This window comes from Diabrotica virgifera, chromosome 4 (genome assembly GCF_917563875.1).
Source record: "Diabrotica virgifera virgifera chromosome 4, PGI_DIABVI_V3a".
Classification (NCBI taxonomy): Eukaryota; Metazoa; Arthropoda; class Insecta; order Coleoptera; family Chrysomelidae; genus Diabrotica; species Diabrotica virgifera.
This window is the reverse complement of record NC_065446.1, coordinates 29,114,302-29,134,128: the sequence shown is the minus strand read 5'-3', so window position 1 is coordinate 29,134,128 and position 19,827 is coordinate 29,114,302. Positions and strand designations below refer to the sequence as shown.

At 32.4% G+C, this 19,827-nt stretch overlaps 1 protein-coding gene across 2 annotated transcripts in view; it reads left to right on the top strand.

Annotated features, from left to right (window-relative positions):
- LOC114349352 (EF-hand domain-containing family member C2-like) overlaps positions 1 to 19,827 on the top strand; it is a 187,007-nt gene that overhangs the window by 115,558 nt on the left and 51,622 nt on the right. Inside the window, exons 1-2 of one of the 2 annotated variants that reach the window (XM_028299697.1) lie at positions 10,292 to 10,442; positions 18,383 to 18,559. In XM_028299697.1, coding sequence (XP_028155498.1) covers positions 10,389 to 10,442; positions 18,383 to 18,559 — 231 coding nt within the window. In that variant the 5' untranslated portion in view covers positions 10,292 to 10,388. Of the gene's footprint in view, positions 1 to 10,291; positions 10,443 to 18,382; positions 18,560 to 19,827 lie in introns of those variants that run through there. The other variant, XM_028299698.2, reaches the window with a different exon arrangement.

Here is a 19,827-nt window from a genome sequence, read left to right as displayed (position 1 = left end):
ACATAAAAGCATGTGGCGTTTTACAGATAAAAACAAGTGGGAATAAACATTTTGAAAAATATATTTTATTGATAATTGATTAATATGTTTATTTTGAACCCATTTTGAAAAAATGTAAAAACTTTGAATTATCTATGTCTGTCTGTCCCAAATAGATCTCCTCCATCATTAGATCAGATAGAATGACAAATGAGTGAAATGAGGTACCTATCGAATATCGAATCAAAACTACCCAAGGATGCTATTAACGCCTAACGGTGAGCATTTCGAGCTAAAACTTCCGATTTTAAAGTTGCAACGGGCAGTTCTGTTTTAAAGTCAGCGAAATAGTAAAAGCGATATAATATTACTCCATGCGTCTTAACAATAAGAGAACAAAAAATACTTCCTGTTTCTATATAACTCGTAATGACGCGTGGAATGAGAGCTTATAAGCGAAAGATGGTATTAGAGGTGAGAAATTTAACCTCGGACTTCCTGTTGCAGAGTTGCAGCCGAGAGTACTGTTTTAAAGTCGCCGAAATAGTACAAGTGATATATTATTCGACGTGCCTTAGCAAGAAGAGAACAAATATACAGGGTGAGTCATGAGGATCTGTACATACTCCTACCTCGTATAGAGGCAGGCGCGGATACAGGGGGGGGTCAAAGGGTCTATAGACCCCCCTATTTTATTTAGTCTATAAGTATTTTTTTATTATTTTTTTTTGTCAACTCTAAACTTTAAGCCATCAGTAGAACACTAAATTAAACGACAACCGCTTCCAAAGAATTATTGAAAGAAGCAATAAAATCTAATAAAACCAGCCTTTTCTGAAAAATAAATTAAAGCCGCATTTGTTTGGGTACCGATGGAGCCATAAACAACGAAAATATTTTTCTCAATTCAAAGAATAACAGAAATGATATCTAAAAATGCAAATACATTACACTGGGTATAAACCTTACCTCATGAAAAGTCACGTTTCAAATTTGCGGTATAGTAGGTACTATAAAGATATAAAAATTTGAATTTTACTATTTAGATAATCCATGCGTACCTACCTATTGATGGTAGAAAAGTTAATCTCTATGGTAAAGAACGACCAGTGAGATTAATAGTCGTGAATTGTCTATCAATCCTTTTGATACCGTAGGTATCTGGGATTATATAGTGTATTTTATCCTTAGAGTAAGTGTGAGCTGTATGTCTAAATCTGGAAAATATAATATTTGTGGTAGGTCTGCCCCCCCCCCCCCTATTATGAATTTCTAGATCCGCGCCTGTATAGAGGCTCCTATGGGAATAACAAATGACCATTAAAAAGTGTCTGCTCCCATTGTTTAATAATATACAGGGCGAGTTTCGCATTTTGACATAAAATTGTATTCGTCATAATTTTTGAACGGTCAGATCGATGTGTCTCTTATTTTGGCCAATCGTTACACTATTACCACCTAATCAACTGATTTATTCAAACTAGAAAAAAATCAGGTCCGGCTTTAAAAAGTTAGTTCGTTTGCGTCTTAGAAAAAATTTCACCCTGTATACGCTTTTTGAAAACTCTAATATAAATTTTACAAATTAGACAAATAGGCAATTAAAATGGCATATTTATTTTTTTCCGCACACGATTCCTTAATTTTTTATAAAGAAATCAAATTTGACTATGAATTAAAAGTTTGGTAAAGTGAACCATAGATTTAAAAAAATTAACTTTCATTACAAAAATTATTTTTTTTAACAAATATTTAATTTATGTTACCATCCAATCAACTGGTTTATTCAAACTAGAAAAAAATCAGGCCCGGATTTAAAAAATTAGTTCGTTTTGGTCTTAGAAAAAATTTCACCCTGTATACGCTTTTTGAAAACTCTAATATGAATTTTACAAATCAGACAAGTAGGCAATTAAAATGGCATATTTATTTTTTTCCGCACACGATTACTTAATTTTTTATTAAAAAAACAAATTTGTCAAAATCGGAATTTTAACCTAAAAATGAAAAAAAAAATGAAATCACGGTTTAACTCGCTACAACTCTGTTCCATTTTAATATTTTTTTTCTGAAATTTTTACAGCACATATCTCTTACCATTGTGAAGACTATGAAAATTGTTGTAGACTTTCAGTCTTCTTCTCGTAAAAGTTATGAATTTTTAAAAATAAAAGGTGCAGATTCGTGAATTGCAAAGTTAAATCGCAAAAATTAAGTGAAAAAATTTAAAATTTATCTATTTGATCACGTCTATGAATGTTAAACTATAAAGTCCAAAAGAAGTGTTATGGGGAGTTTTAGATCTAGACGTGTCATAGAAAAAAAAATGTTAAAACTTTTAATTTTAAGAAAAACGTTGTTTTTGTAAATTAATTTTTGTAAAAAGAGTTAATTTTTTTAAATCTATGCAAAAACTTTGCCAAACTTTTTATGCATAGTCAAATTTGATTTTTTAATAAAAAATTAAGTAATCGTGTGGGGAAAAAAGTATGCCATTTTAATTGTCTATTTGTTTTATTTGTAAAATTCATATTAGAGTTTCTAAAAAACGTATACAGGGTGAAATTTTTTCTAAGACCCAAACGAACTATTTTTTTAACTTCGGGCCTGATTTTTTTCAAGTTTGAATAAACCAGTTGATTGGGTGGTAACAGAAATTAAATATTTGCTCAAAAAAAATTCATTTTTGTAATAAAAGTAAGTTTTTTTAAATCTATGGTTCACTTTACCAAACTTTTAATTATTCATAGTCAAATTTGATTTTTTTAATAAAAAATTAAGTAATCGTGTGGGGAAAAAATAAATACGCCATTTTAATTGCCTATTCGTCTAATTTGTAAAATTCGTATTAGAGTTTTCAAAAAGCGTATACAGGGTGAAATTTTTTTTAAGACCAAAACGAACTTATTTTTTAAATCTGGGCCTGATTTTTTTCTAGTTTGAATAAATCAGTTGATGTTGGGTAGTTGGGTGGTAACATAAATGAAATATTTGTTCAAAAAAAATTAATTTTGGTAATAAAAGTTAATTTTGTTAAATCTATGGTTCACTTTACCAAACTTTTAATTCATAGTCAAATTTGATTTTTTTATAAAAAATTAAGCAATCGTGTGCGGAAAAAAATAAATATGCCATTTTAATTGCCTACTTGTCTAATTTGTAAAATTCATATTAGAGTTTTCAAAAAGCGTATACAGGGTGAAATTTTTTCTAAGGCCCAAACGAACTAATTTTTTTAAAGCCGGACCTGATTTTTTTCTAGTTTGAATAAATCAGTTGATTAGGTGGTAATAGTGTAACGATTGACCAAAATAAGAGACACATCGATCTGACTGTTCAAAAATTATGACGAATACAAATTTCTGTCAAAATGCGAAACTCGCCCTGTATATTATTAAACAATGGGAGCAGACACTTTTTAATGGTCATTTGTTATTCCCCATAGGGGCCTCCATCCGAGGTAGGAGTATGTACAGTTCCTCATGACTCACCCTGTATACTTCCAGTTTCATGACTGGCTGTCCGTCCGTCTATCTGTCCGTGAATATAAGCGGCCCGTTATCGCCGGAACTGGCTCCCCTAATTTTTTCCTGGTAATGTCATAATTTCAATTAATTGCATATCTTTGGTTTTAGCATATAGTACAGGAACCGAAGCTTTTCACCTCGCAATGTTTACAGAAAGGATCGATTTGCTTGAAAATTTGAGAATAAGTAGTTGATAGTCCAAGGAACAAAATCTATATGATGACGAAAGGCGCTTTTACCATGGGGGTGGTTGCTGCCCCATCTCGGGGGTGGATATTTTTTATTATATTTTGACCGCAAAAGTTGATAAAAACATTCATTCTAAGCAAAAAAAGGTTCTATACATTTTATTGATAAAATCAACAGTTTTCGATTTATTCGCTATCGAAAGGGTTAGTTTTATATCGAAAAAATCAATGTTTTTCGATATTATAGGTACTCATTTACGATTCACTCAATTTTTGCTGTAGAGAAGATTCTTTCAAACCAAGTTCTTGGAAAATAAATAACCTACAATTTCATATTTAAACATTTTTTCGCATCTCTTATGCTAATCTTTCTATTTTGAAAAAAATGGCATTTTTACCAAACTACAAAAATTCGTTATTTGTTTTTAACTCCAGTTTTTTAAAAACTAATCATTCTAAGCCAGTCAAACTTCCAGAATCTATTAATAATACATAAATAAGTTAGAATAAAAATAAAACTAATGACTAAAAACACCGCTAACTTACATTATTACGCTTCCAATTGGATTTCTCCTTTTTCTTGCAAAAAAATATATATTGATTCTTTAACCGTAACTTTTTCATTTTTCGTCTTAGAGAGTTTGGTAAAAAAGAATTTTGTAGGTTTTTACAAGGTCTATGAGGCTGTTAATATTAAATCCTTTTAATGTCCTGTCACAAAAAGAGGTGACTTTGAAAGGGTTGGTAAATGTGGTTTTTGCATGTGTGACGATAATATAATTTTATCGTCTAGAGTACGCCAATGAATTAAGTAAAACACGTTTTTGTACTGTTTCGAACGATATAAAAATCGGATCGAAAAGCCTAGTTGATTATTATTCTTGGAGCGTTGATCGAAGAATAATAAACAACAGCGAGGTACAAGAGGTGAGTTTATGTAGGTAGTATTTCCCGATTATTTTCCGCTGTCGTTTTGGCGAGCTGAGCGAATCCAACAGTTTTCTTCTTACCTATCCTTTTATCTATCCTTATATGAGCGGTGATCGTATATGCTTTATATGTCTTTTCAATCCGGCGAGGTGAACGGGATCTCCTTTCTCCCCTTTCCTTATACATTCCTGTCGTATTAATAAAAGCAATTCCTATTTCGCGCGATCGTCAAAATCATTCATTCATGTACATAAAGATCGTCACATCGGCATCGGCCGGAACAGTAAGCTCGATGCGTAAAAATTATATAGTATATTAAGTATGGAGAACGGTAAGGGTTTTATACCGATCGAAGACAATTGTTTGGAGGAGGAGAGGATCGACGACTCCAATTATTGTCTGAGATCGGTTACCCTTAACGTTCGACATGCTTATAACGTTTTTTGCACGATTGATACCATTATAAATTATAAAATTAAACATTTTCGTCATATTGACTAGTTTCATTCATTTTATCAAGATAGATACTTTGGTTGTTAGATAGTAACTAGGGTGCATAACAACAATGGAGAATTGAGTTTTTATTTAGTTGTCAATAATTTTAAGTACAATTTTGATTATTATAAATTAAAATATGAGCGAAAGTGAATTTGAAGAAATTGAACGGGCTTGGGAAGAAGGGTGTTCCGCAATTATTCCTGAAAAATCCAAAATCCATTATCAAAATACCTACCAAAGTTTTAAAAAATGGTGCGAAGCCAAGAATTTAAGAATCGAAGAAAAGACTCTATTGGCATATTTCGTTCAAAGACATATGCAGTTGAAAGCACCTGGAAGCCTCTGGGCAGAATATTCAATGATTAAATCCACCGTTTTTATTTATGATGGCATTGATATTTCCAAGTTTTCAACTTTGATCGCGTATTTGAAGAGAAAAAATGTTGGATACTACTAATGTATGCGATTCTGCAGGAGTTTCTGTTAGAAGTAAAACCACAGCCCAAACAAGTGGGATTTCATTAAACAATTTAACAAATTGTACCATAAGTTTCAATATTAATAAATAATTCATTAGTTTTCTTTATTCTTTAAAAAAATAAATTAAAATTAAGAGATTTTTTAACTCGACGGTAAGTGAATTACTTACCGTCGAGTTGGAGTACTTACCGTCGAGTTGGATTACTTACCGTCGAGTTACTAGTAAATGTCACCTACTGACGTAAAATCTGTCACGGTAAACAGTCAAAAATGATCAATCGTGCAAAAAATATATTTTATTAACGAACTTAACGATTAATTAAGGTTAATTATCTTGTCTTCTGTATATTTTGATCCCAAATAAAAATGTTTTAAAAAGCGAACTCTTTTTCTTCGACTGGTAGTTACCTGGAGCATCGACAACGCAACGACCTCGTTACACATGTTATTACAAGTTTTAATTGTCAATAGCTCACTCAATTTTTGCTATAGAATAATTTTTGGCAAACTATCTTCTTGGAAATTAAATAAGCTACAATTTCATGTTTAAATATTTTTTCGTATCTCTGATGCTAATCTTTTTATTCTGAAGAAAAGGGCACTTTTTACGTAACTACAAAAATTCGTTATTCGCTTTTAAGTCCATTTTTTTAAAAACTAATCATTCTAAGCCGGTCAAACTTCTAGAAAATATTACTTACTTACTTACTTACTTAAGCCGTCCTCTTGTACCTTACGGTGTCGAGATAAGTGGAGAAATGAGACGTCTCCATGCCTTTCGGTCGGTAGCTAGTCTTTCTGCTTCTCTCCACCCAATATTTCTTTTTCCGCAAGCCTTTCCAATATTTGCATTCCACGTTCTTGCTGGCCTGCCTCTTCTTCGTTTGTTGTCAGATGCCGCTTTCCATACCCTCTTTACAGTTCTAGCTTCACTCATTCTCGCCATATGTCCGAACCACGATAACTGTTTCGTTTCAAGTCTGTCTAAGGTCCTTCCAACACCGCACCTTTCACGTATGTCTTCATTTCTTATACGATCACGTCTGGTCACCCCGGATACCGCACGTAAATATCGCATTTCGCATGCTTGGATTTTACTACGGATGTTGTCGTTCACTGTCCACGTTTCACTACCGTAGAGTAGCACCGGCTCGTATACGGTTTGAAATACTTTCATTTTTGTTTTCAGGCTTACTTCTATCTTCCTAATAAAACTTTTATTTAGTGCATAGTATAATTTTGTTGCACTCATTACCCTGCTGTTTATTTCTGGTTCTATATTTCCTTGCCCATTCATTGTTGATCCTAGATACTTGAAGTCCTCAACTTGTGTAATGGTCTCATTATTCAAGAAAATATTAATAATACCCAAATAAAGAAGACCAAATAAGGTGAATGACTAATTTAAATTAGGGTGGTGATTAGGAGGTTGTGTCGGATCACTTCTTCGCTGAAAAAAATAGGGACTGACATTCTTTTCATTATAAGTCACTTAATTTTTGAGCTAGAGACTTTTTTATTTCTGAAGATAGATATTTTTAAATACTTTAAATTAGTTTAAACAAGTTATCCTCGAAAAATACATAGTTTTCCCGTCTTTTGACTTTGAAACTACAATATTTAGCATTTGACGAAAAAGAGCTACCATTTAATAAAGTATAGCTCGATTACTATTGGTCTTAAAGAAAATTAGAAAAAAAAGTTTTGTTTATTTTTTCAAAAGGTACATTTTTGTTAAGCAAAGTTGTTTTGATAAAACGAAAACTTTTTAAGTATTAGCAGAAAACTGATTAAAAACATTGATTTTTTCGATATAAAACTAACACTTTCGATCGCGAATAAATCGATAACTATTAATTTTATCAAAAAAAAATGTATAGAACGTTTTTTGCTTAGAATGAATGTTTTTACCAACTTTTGCGGTCAAAATATAATAAAAAATTTCCACCCACGAGATAGGGTGGCAACCACCACCGAGATAGGGTGGCAACCACCCCCATGGTAAAAGCGCCTTTCGGTATCATATAGATTTTGATCCTTGGACTATCCACTACTTATTCTCAAATTTTCAAGCAAATCTATCCATTCTGTAAAAATTGCGAGGTTTGTTCCTATTTTAAGCTTCATTACTTGGACTAATACTCTGGGCTAATTAGCAAAATACAAGGAAAAGTTATTTACCAGCAATTTTATTGCTGGAATCGAATTATAAGATCCTATATATTAATAATATAGGTATGCAAAGTCCGCAGATAGTGTGCTACTTTTTTTATAAACAAAATGGCGCCCGAAAATCGTGTTTTTTTCAATTTTTGCTCTATAACTTCAAAGATTTTAACTTTCGACCAAAAACACCCAAATAAAAATTCACCGTAATTCAATTCTGCATAGGGACGTGTTTTTTCCGATTTACTTCGACGAAAACTTTCCCCGGAAAAAGCGGGGTTTTCCAACAAAATCTTTAATTTTCAACTAAACTTTTAGATAAGTAGTTGTTAATCAATAATTAAATAACTTGGTAACGTCAAAGCCCTTTCCATATATATTATAATTCCAGAAGTCTAGGGAAATTGAATGAACAGTTTAGCAACAATTAAAATGTTAATTAAAAATTTACGGTCGCTATAATAACGACAATAATTATGATGCATAAGAATAACTATAATTTTTTCATAAAAAGACACTATACCTATCTAATGCACTTTACAGAATTGAAATTGGACTATTTAAGCGGCCTCAGGAATATTTTAAAATTATAAACAATTTTTTGGTTTATAAACAAATAGAGTATCTCGGGAAATATTAAACTAAATTAAATTGTGAAAACGGCATTCAAAAGACAGTGGCAGGATGCTTCTTATAAAAGGAAAAACGTTTAATTATGACGAGTGGTTCCTGAGATACAACCGGTCAAAATTGACCGGAATTTACGGCAAAGATATAAATAATAGGATCATAATTTTCAAACCATCACCTTTTTATTTTTGTCCTCTTTCTCCACACCAATTTTCATATCTTTAAAATCCTCATAACATATATTATTATAATAAAAACTATCGATAATACGTGTGAAAATTGCCAAAAATAGCAAAATTCCAATCAAAAATTAGGTTGAAGAAAATGTAACCCTCAAAGTTCAAAATCGGTATACGTTAACAAAATGCATTTTCTCGGCTTCCCATGGAGCAATTTCCGTCATTCTTTTTTTGTTCCCTAATAACTCGAGTAGAGCCATCGAACTAACGCATTATTAAATGTCAAACTTGCTTTTGTTTTGTTATAATAGATTAATTTATTTATAAGAACAGAAAATTACATATTTTTTCCAGTTGTAGGCTTTTTTTTAGATAAACTTACTACAAGTGTACCTATTAAAGTTAAAAACATAAATATTCTCATTTGAAAGCTGTATAATTATTTAAACAATTTTTATTTAAACAAATTAAAATATTGTGTTATAATAAATAAATTAATTTATTATAACAAAAGAAAAGCAAGTTTGACATTTAATAATGCGTTAGTTCGATGGCTCTACTCGAGTTACTTGGGAACAAAAAAAGAATGAAGGAAATTGCTCCATGAGAAGCCGAGAAAATGCATTTTTTTAACGTATATCGATTTTGAACTTTGAGGGTTACATTTTCTCCAACCTAATTTTTGATTGGAATTTTGCTATTTTTGGCAATTTTCACACTTATCGATAGTTTTTATTATAATAATATATGTTATGAGGACTTTAAAGATATGAAAATTGGTGTGGAGAAAGAGGATAAAAATAAAAAGGTGATGGTTTGAAAATTATGGTCCTATTGTTTATATCTTTGCCGTAAATTTCGGTCAACTTTGACCGGTTGTATCTCAGGAACTACTCGTCATAATTAAAAGTTTTTTCTTTAAAAGAAGCGTCCTGCCGCTGTCTTTCGAATACCGTTTTCACAATTTAATTTAGTTTAATATTTCCCGAGATATTCTATTTGTTTATAAGCCAAAAAATTGTTTATAAATTTAAAATATTCCTGAGGCCGCTTAAATAGTCCAATTTCAATTCTGTAAAGTACATTAGATAGGTATAGTGTCTTTTTATGAAAAAATCATAGTTATTCTTATGCATCATAATTATTGTCGTTATTATAGCCACCGTAAATTTTTAATTAACATTTCAATTGTTGCTAAAGTGTTCATTTAATTTCCATTGGCTTCTGGAATTATAATATATACGAAAAGGGATTTTACGTTACCAAGTTATTTAATTATTGATTAACAACTACTTATCTAAAAGTTTAGTTGAAAATTAAAAATTTTGTTGGAAAAACCCGCTTTTTCAGGGAAAGTTTTCGTCGAAGTAAACCGGAAAAAACACGTCTCTATGCAGAATTTAATTGCGGTGAATTTTTATTTGGGTGTTTTTGGTCTAAAGTTAAAATCTTTGGAGTTATAGAGCAAAAATTGAAAAAAACACAATTTTCAAGCGCCATTTTGTTTATAAAAAAAGTAGCACACTATCTGCGGACTTTGCATATCTATATTATTAATATATACAATCATAAGATTCGATTTCAGCAATAAAATTGCTGGTAAATAACTTTTCCCAAAAATGTCCTATTCTCCGATAATCAGCCCAGACTATAATATATTTGATGTGTTTCTCCATTCAATATTGACAAATCAGGAAACCATGGTAACGTCTAAATGATTTGACAAGGTACAACTCTTTTACAAGTGAAGACATTCTCCCTTGGGGTAGAGGAATTTATAATATTTTTTAAGTTTATATAAATATAGAAAAATGTATAGATGTCCAGAATTACCGTTTTTACCAGGTTACACCTTTAATCCAAATGTAAGTATATTTTATTCGTCTTTTCACTCGAATGTCCATAGAATGAATAATAGTTTTATCACTCGTTGAAATGCATAGTTTCAATGTACCTGGTCCATTTTTAGAACTGTATTTAAAAATGTAATCCAGCCGGAAATATCAAAATAAAATATAAAATATCAAAATGTTACTAATAAAGAATTAATTTTTCGTCTAATGGTAGGGGAGCCCAAGCGGGGATTTTTGCAGTTACTCGAGCGCGTCAGATTATCATATGGCGAGAAACATGGTACCCTGCAGATGTACCTCTACCATATATTGGCTCTTAACACACGGAAGTTCGTTAAGGGGGCCCGAAAAAAAATCGATCCTCAAAATACTCGAAATTGTCAGATTAAGATAAGGTAAGTTAAGTAGGTACATGCAAAAGAGTGTATATTTCAAAAATCTGACGATTTAAGCGGGGCGTTAGGAAATGGGTGAGTCAAAAAGTTTCACAAAAAAGCGAATATTTCGCTAAATGAACGTCAGATCGAAAAACTAAAAAATAGGTCTTCAATATTTTTAAAAATCTATCGAATGGTACTAAACATGACCCCCACGCAGAGGGGTGGGGGTAAATTTAAAATTTTAAATACAAACCCCGCGATATTTCGCAAAATAAACATCAGATCGAAAAACTGCAAAATACACTTTCAAAATGTTTTTGAAAAATCTATCGAATGGTACCAAACACGACCCCCCACGGAGGTGGGGTAAGTGGTTACTTTAAAATCTTAAATGGGACCCCCAAATTTTTATTGCAGATTTGGATTCTTTACGTAAAAATAAGCAACTTTTATTCGAGATATTTTTCCGAATTATGGATAGATGGCGCTATACTCGGAAAAAACGATTGTTGGAATTGGAAAAGTTGAATTAAAAAATGGAAAGTTCCCACTAAAATGGAAAATTTTACTTTTTTTGGTTTTGGGACCTAATAATCACAACCCAATAGGTCCCCATAATGGTCGAGTGACTGCAAATTTAGCATACTTTGCTCCCCTACCATAATAATTTGTAGACAATTTCGTACGTCATTTCAATCATATTACTGTTGTAATCGATCCAAGGTGTCTAATTTTATGATAGCAATATTTTGGTCGTTTATTGCAAGGGAGTCCACATTGTCCCTTATTCCTATATAGCTTGATTTAGGACTGTAAACCAGTGGCGGCTCGTCAGAGGAGGCAAGGGAGGCACAGCCTCCCCATAAATTTTTTACACACTCTACACTGTTTTGTTTATCATGAATCGCGAAAACAACAAGCAGTCTCACTATTATACAACGTGTAAATTCCATATTATCACTAATTATCCAAACGTACGGAGCATTAGCATTAGAACGCATGATCGCGTCTCAGTTTTATTAAATATTATTTTAGGCAGGACCCTGGGTTATTTCGAGATTCATGAATGGAGCCGAGAAGCCCAGCAGTCTCCGTTGCTAATGCTCTGTGCAGCGCAGCAGGCGTTTAAGGAGTAACAGTGGCATCTACGGTGCCATCACACGCTGCCCGGAGATATACCAAGGGAGGCAGAGTAGCTTCTCGGCTCCGTTGCGTAGTTACGTACGTCTCGGGACAACGAATTTTAGGGTCCTGACTAAAAATAATGAAAAATCTAAAAGTGAGAATTTTGTTATGAAATTTGGTATGTGGGGTTATAATGATATTTGGAACAACTTGCTCAAAAAACTTTTTCCGATATCTCTAACTCAAAGCAAAATATCGGTAATTTATCGTGTTTTTGAATTCGCAGTAGGCCGCGTTTAGAATTAAAAAAATTCAGTTGAGTATCTTAAAAAATTTGAAGCTTCATTATGTATGGACGGCAAAACTTCAAATCTGTATTTATTTTGATATGCATAGGTATCTATTTACAAATAGATGGAATTGTTAACAAATAAACGACACAAACTTTGGTATTAAACTTTTACAATTAGACTAACTATTTTTAAAATGATATGATATCATGAAAATTATGAATTAGGATGATATTATGAAATGTAAATAAAAAATGGTCAAAAATGGGGCCTTAAATTACATTTTTTGGCGCATTTTTTTGCTAGTGCACATTTGTCTAGATATTTTACAGTTAGGTATAGCCTCCCCTATTGTAAAAATCACGAGCCGCCACTGCTGTAAACAATCTAACAATCCCTCAAGAAGCTGGAGGAATGCAAGAAATTAACTTTGATGTAGGTGCCAGGTCACAAGGGAATTGCAGAAAATGAGGAAGCCGACAGCCTCGCAACATAAGGGGCTAATAACCCATTCCAAGGTCCAGAACTTTTCTGTGAACTATCGAAAAGCCACATCAGAGAGGAACTCTGAACATGGTAACTCAATTAACTACGACAACATTGGTCTAACATACCAGGACAAAGGCAAGCCAAAAGACGTATCAAATGTGTTGCCTATTGCAACAAACTGCCTTCTCGAAATGAGTAAAAAAGATATCAAAATGTCCACTGTCCGTCTCACTGGTCACTGCTCTCTGAGATATCATCTCAAAAAATGGGCAAATTCAGAAGTATTGACATACTAGAGTTGAACTCGATTAATGTATATGTTATAGTCAAAGCCCGAATTTCAGGCACTCCTAGGTTTGACTAACTAGGCAATCATCAGGTCTGACTTACGGTCTTAGTCAAACCCCGAAATAAAGTTACAGTTTCGGACTTTGACTAGTCAAACCTAGGAGAGACTAAGTTGGTCAGGTAAAAGTCGAAATTTAATTTTATGAAATCGGGGTTTGACTAGTCAAACCCCGATCAGCTATTAAAATGTCGTAATTTGTTAGATTAGGTTTAATAAAATGTCATTTTTTAACTTTAATGTTTATTATTTTTATATTGTCGTAATTAAAATAAAAAAAATCGTGTTTACTTTTACATGTTCAGGTATTATATCATTTAGAGTTGCACAATACGTTAGACCTTTTACACTTACATAATTTTAAAGAGCATTTCTAATTGCAGTAGCATTTTATAAAACCTTGTCTTCGAAATTTAGAATCTTTTGTACTAATTTCTCTTAGAGACAGCTTAACGTCTGGAACATCTTCAAAATTAAGAAAATTCTCTTTGCATTCTCTTATTTGATTTCTTGAAGAAAGTGTGTGTATTGTTGCATATTTCGTACCAACTCTATATAAATCGTCAATTGTTTTATCTTGAATGATACACAAAATATTTCGAGCATCTTCTTTGGTTCTATCAAAGCTGGGGATAGGTATTGTTACAGTTTTTCCGATCGAAATTGGAGGAATTTTTTTCACTTATTTGTTTCATAGCACTGGCCTGGGCATGAAGACCTTCAATCGCCTTTCCTTTATTTATTTTAATCTTTTCTGTCTGTGTAAGCGTACCTATCCCCAGCTTGGACCGAGCCCAAGGAGATGTGCAAAATATTTTGGGTATCATACAAGATAAAACGGTTGACGGTTTATATAGAGTTGGTACGAAATACGGAACAATAAACATACTTTTTTCAAGAAATCAAATAAGAGAATTAGACCGGGTAGTATCGTCGCCCGCGCTAGCGCAATTATTCCGATTCGATTTTTTTGCACAAACTTACTCAAAAAGAGGTCCTTATAACATATCCACAGGGTGCCGGGCGGTGCCGTGGTCGAAAATTTTTTTAAACAAATTCACAAAAGTAATTTTTTTATTTCCAACAATTTTTTGTTAGATAATTTGGGTCATCCTGAGTAAAAAAGGTCTCTTGTCATTTTTCTCTAAAATTGACTGTTGTCGAGTTATACGCGATTAAAAATTTGAAAAATGCGAAAATGGCCATTTTCAAGGGTTCATAACTCCATCAAAAATGATTATTATGAAATTCAAAAAGTGACAAAATCAAGACTCAAATACCTTCTTCAGCGTTATGAAGAGATTTTTGTCATTAATTTATTGCAAAGCTGTTATTTTTAGTTATTAACAATTAGCGCTATAGTCCAACTGTATCGTCGCCCCCGTTAACGGAACTATTTCGATTAGATTTTTTTGCACAAACTTACTCAAAAATAGGTCCTTATAACATATCCATAGGGTGCCGGGCGGTGCCGTGGTCGAAAAATTTTTTAAACAATTTTTTTTAAACAAATTCACAAAAATAATTTTTTTATTTCCAATAATTTTTTTTAGATAATTTGGGTCATTCTGAGCAAAAAAGGTCTCTTGTCATTATTCTCTAAAATTGACTGTTGTCGAGTTATACGCGATTAAATATTTGAAAAATGCTAAACAGGCCATTTTTAAGGTTTAATAACTCGATTAATATGACTATTTTATTTGTTAAAAAATGTTTCATTTACTTATTTGTTATTAAAATTATGTTATGTTTAATTGTTGAAGCGGATGAATTATTAGAATAATTGCCATGATTGATTCTATTATAAAATATTATGCATTTAACTTGGCGATAGTTAATGAAAAATTGAATAACATTCGCAAAAAAAATAAATAAACAAAACAAAGTTTTAAACTTTGATGTGGTCACTTTCTGACTTTCTTAATAATAATTTTTAATCGAGTTACTAACCCTTGAAAATGGCCATTCTCGCATTTTTCAAATTTTAAATCGCGTATAACTCGACAACAATCAATTTGAGACGAAAACTACAAGATACCTTTTTTGCTCAGAATGACCAAAATTATCTAAAAAAAATTGTTGGAAATGAAAAAATTATTTTTGTGAATTTGTTTAAAAAAATTGTTTAAACAATTTTTCGACCACCGGCCGGCACTCTGTGGATATGGTATAAGGAACTATTTTTGAGTAAGTTTGTGCAAAAAAATCTAATCGAAATAGTTCCGTTAACGGGGGCGACGATACAGTTGGACTATACCGCTAATTGTTAATAACTAAAAATAGCAGCTTTGTAATAAAATAATGCCAAAAATATCTTCAAGACGTTGAAGAAGATATTTGAATTTTGTTTTTATCACTTTTTGAATTTCATAATAATAATTTTTAATCGAGTTATGAAGCCTTGAAAATGGCCATTTTCGCATTTTTCAAAATTTTTAATCGCGTATAACTCGACAACAATCAAGTTTAGAGAAAAATGACCAGAGACCTTTTTTACACACAATGACCCAAATTATCTAAAAAAAAATTGTCGGAAATGAAAAAATTATTTTTGTGAATTTGTTTAAAAAATTTTTCGACCACGGCATCGCCCAGCACCCTGTGGATATGTTATAAAAACCTCTTTTTGAGTAAGTTTGTGCAAAAAAATCGAATCGAAATAGTTCCGCTAACGGGGGCGACGATACAGTTGGACTATACCGCTAATTGTTAATAACTAAAAATAACAGCTTTGTAATAAAATAGTGACAAAAATCTCTTCAGGACGTTGAAGAAGGTATTTGAATCTTGATTTTGTCACTTTTTGAATTTCATAATAATCATTTTTAATCGAGTTATGAAGCCTTGCAAATGGCCATTTTCGCATTTTTTAAATTTTTAATCGCGTATAACTCGACAACAGCCAATTTTAGAGAAAAATGACAGGAGACCTTTTTTGCTCAGAATGACCAAATTATCTAAAAAAAATTGTTGGAAATAAAAAAATTATTTTTGTGAATTTGTTTAAAAAAAATTGTTTAAAAAATTTTTCGACCACGGCACCGCCCGGCACCCTATGGATATGTTATAAGGACCTCTTTTTGAGTAAGTTTGTGCAAAAAAATCGAATCGGAATAATTGCGCTAGCGGGGGCGACGATACTGCCCGGTCTAAATGCAAAGAGAATTTTCTTAATTTCGAATATGTTCCAGACGTTGACGTCAAGCTGTCTCTAAGAGAAATTCGTTCATATAAAAGATCCTAAATTTGGAGGAAAAGGCTTTATAAAATGCTACTGCAATTAGAAATGCTCTTTAAAATTATGTAAGTGTAAAAGGTCTAACGTATTGTGCAACTCTAAATGCCACAATGCCTCAACATGTGAGAGTAAACACGATTTTTTTTATTTTAATTACGACAATATAAAAATAATAAACTTAAAATTAAAAAATGACGTTTTATTAAACCTAATCTAACAAATTACAGACGAAGAGATTACTTGAAGAGACGACAAAGTGGACGAAGAGATTACTTGGGTGGAGGCCGAGATTAGACAAAAGAAGTAGAGGAAGACCACCTACTCGTTGGACTGACGATCTCAAGAAAATGTCTAGAAATTGGATGAAAAGTGCCACTTTTCAAAAGTGCTCAAAATAGAGCACAATGGTCAAAAATGAGGGAGGCCTATGTCCAGCAGTGGACGGGCTGGATGATGATGAACAAATTACGACATTTTAATAGCTGATCAGGGTTTTACTAGTTAATAAAGTCGATTTCATAAAATTTAATTTCGACCTTTGCCTGACCAACTTAGTCTCTCCTAGGTTTGACTAGTCAAAGGCCGAAACTGTAATTTATTTCGAGCTTTGACTAAGACCGTTAGTCAGAGCTGAGGATTGCCTAGTCAATCCTAGGAGTGCCTTAAATTCGGGCTTTGACTATAACATATGCACAAACGATCTCTATAGGTCGAAGTGCGGCAAAGTGTTATCTTTTTAAGCTATTTTGGTTCTACAGGGTGAGTGGGGAGAAACGCGCCAAACTTTAAGACTGTATAATATACGTAAAAATAATCAAAAATAATTCATATATGTTGTTATTCTATTTTCATTTGTTTCCGAGATACGGGGTGTTAAAATTTTTATTACAAACTGACGATTGACGATTTATTTATTGCTCTAAAACCGCTTGAGGTGTGCAAATGAAATTTGGTGGGTTTTAAGACATAGTTATTGCGCATGTTTTGAGATAATTAATTGGCGCGCGTACGGATAATAGTTTGAAATTGTTTAAAGATAAAAATGGTATGCCACTGAAATATTTCAAATTAAAAATCTTTTTGAATTCCTCGTTCTATTTGTGAGAAAAAATCTATCTTCCCTTTTTTTGAAGTTATACTTCTTTAGGCACGAGGGTGAATTTTTACATTCCCTGGCGCATGCGCACACCGACAGTATGGTATTAGTCGCTACATCTTTTAAGTTATGTAGCGCAAATAAGGTGTGCGTGAAAAGAATATAGTATTAGTGTTTTTAGTAAATATATTTATTATAATTTTTATGTCTGTGGATTTGTCTTCCTCCTAATAAGTATTATTGAAAATGTTTATTTTCAATTAATGTATCTGTCACCGTGATTGTAATTATGTCCGAGAAATGATCGACTGAATACAAAAACGGTGGTAGCTGATCGGTAGAGCATTCGCCTAGGGATCGAAAGGTCCCCTGTTCAAATCCGGACAAGTATATGTAACTTCTTACGTGCGTACAAAGTACACACACATTCTTTTTTCATGCGATGCTTAGTTTTCATGCAAAAAATAAAACATCTTAACGCTTACAAAGTTTTAGACGAAGTTTCTATATTATGAATGTGTAGAAACTTATTTCGAATACTTTGTAAGCGTTAAGAGATTTTATTTTTTGCATGAAAACGAAGCGTCGTATGAACAATTATGAAGATAGATGGTTTGTCAGAAATTGAACAGGGAATTCAAAAATAATTTTTTATTTGAAATACCTCAGTGGCGTACTATTTTTTTTGCGCCAATGTTGAATATAAAATTCTTAATTGTGTGTCAAAATATGCGCAATAACTATGTCTTAAAACCCACCAAATTTCATTTGCACACCTCAACCGGTTTTAGAGCAATAGATAAATCGTCAGTTTGTAAGAAAAATTTTAACACCCCATATCTCGGAAACAAATGAAAATCGAATAACAACATATGAGTTATTTTTGATTATTTTTACGTATATTATACAGCCTTAAAGTTTGGCGTGTTCCTCCCCACCCCACTCACCCTGTATATTAATTTAACTCAATACATTAATTTTGTTTTAGATTGGCAGAACAAAATTTAATAGAGATCCTAAATTTGATTTTATTGGCAAAGGCAACCGAGCACTGACCGAAAAAGTTAAACCCAATATGTTCGGTCCTTTGTCTGATAAATATCCATCGATTTATCCACGTGGAGAAACCATAGAAATACCCGGTTGGATAGCTTTCGACAAAAAAGTAAGTTAAAACAAAAGTACAAGTCGACAGAAATATCTGAAATCGCAGACCGATCGAAAACTTTGGCCACGCGACGTTGTCAGATCAATCGGAATTTCAAAGGATTTTCGGTTTTTTATTTGTTACCATTTTTACAGTGACATTTCCTTCTGCGTCCTCCTGCATAAATTTTAAAACATTGTTTATAATTTCACAGGATTGTGCACTTAATGTCCTATCTTTCACGGCACCTGTAATATTCATGTTTATTAAAAATTTTTAAATGTAAGTAACAATATAATGTAGTAATGTAACAACTATTCGACGATTTTATCTGGCAATGTCGCAAAACCACTGATTTAGTTCACAATGCATTTTAAATGGACCTCCACTCTTTGTATCAACGCGTTCAACTAAAGTCCCCTCTCCTTGATTTGCTACCTTAGTCACCTTCGTAATTTTAGATATTTCCGTACAATCGTAAATGTATTTCTGTATTTCCTACAGTTGCTTGAGTATATATGTTTTGTGTTGATTAAAGAAGTTAATTTCTCTTGGCTTTTCTTTTGTAATATTACTATTTCTTTGATAGCCAGATATAATGATAAGAGGTGGACACGGAGAATCCTAGAATGGAGACCAGGGAGGACGACAAGAAGCATGGGAAGACTTCAAATGAGATGGGTAGATGACATATGAGCAGTGGAAGGCAAACAGTGGATTAGGTTGGCGTAAGATATAAAAAAATGGAAGCAATTGGGAGAGAGCTACATTCAAGAGTAGATGGAAAATGGTTTATGAAGAGAAGAGAAGAGAAGAGAAGAGAGAGAGAGATAGAGAGAGAGAGAGAGAGCTTGATAACATAAATCTTAATTTAATATTTTTGACATTGATTATTATTATTTGAAAATAACTCGTTCTGCAAGTAGGTACACGTATTAATTTACGAAGGTTATTAAATGTTTCTGTTTATAACCTCAATGAGTGGTTATCTCCCAAAAAGGATCGCTCAGTATTCGAAGAGACTCCGTGGTCGCGTGACAGGTTGCCCCGTCCTGCTGAAACCATTGTTGATTTTAAGCTTGGATCGTTTTCGCGACTTTCCCGTATTACCGAAAATAGTACTCCACGATAAACTTTTTTTCTGCATAACTGAGTATTACCATCCTGTTCATCTAACGTTAACACAACATTTACATACGTTATAGTTATAACTACGTTCGGAAACCACGTACGTTTCGGCTCATGACACATACAAATTTAAGGCATACGCATTTCAGTACTGTTTA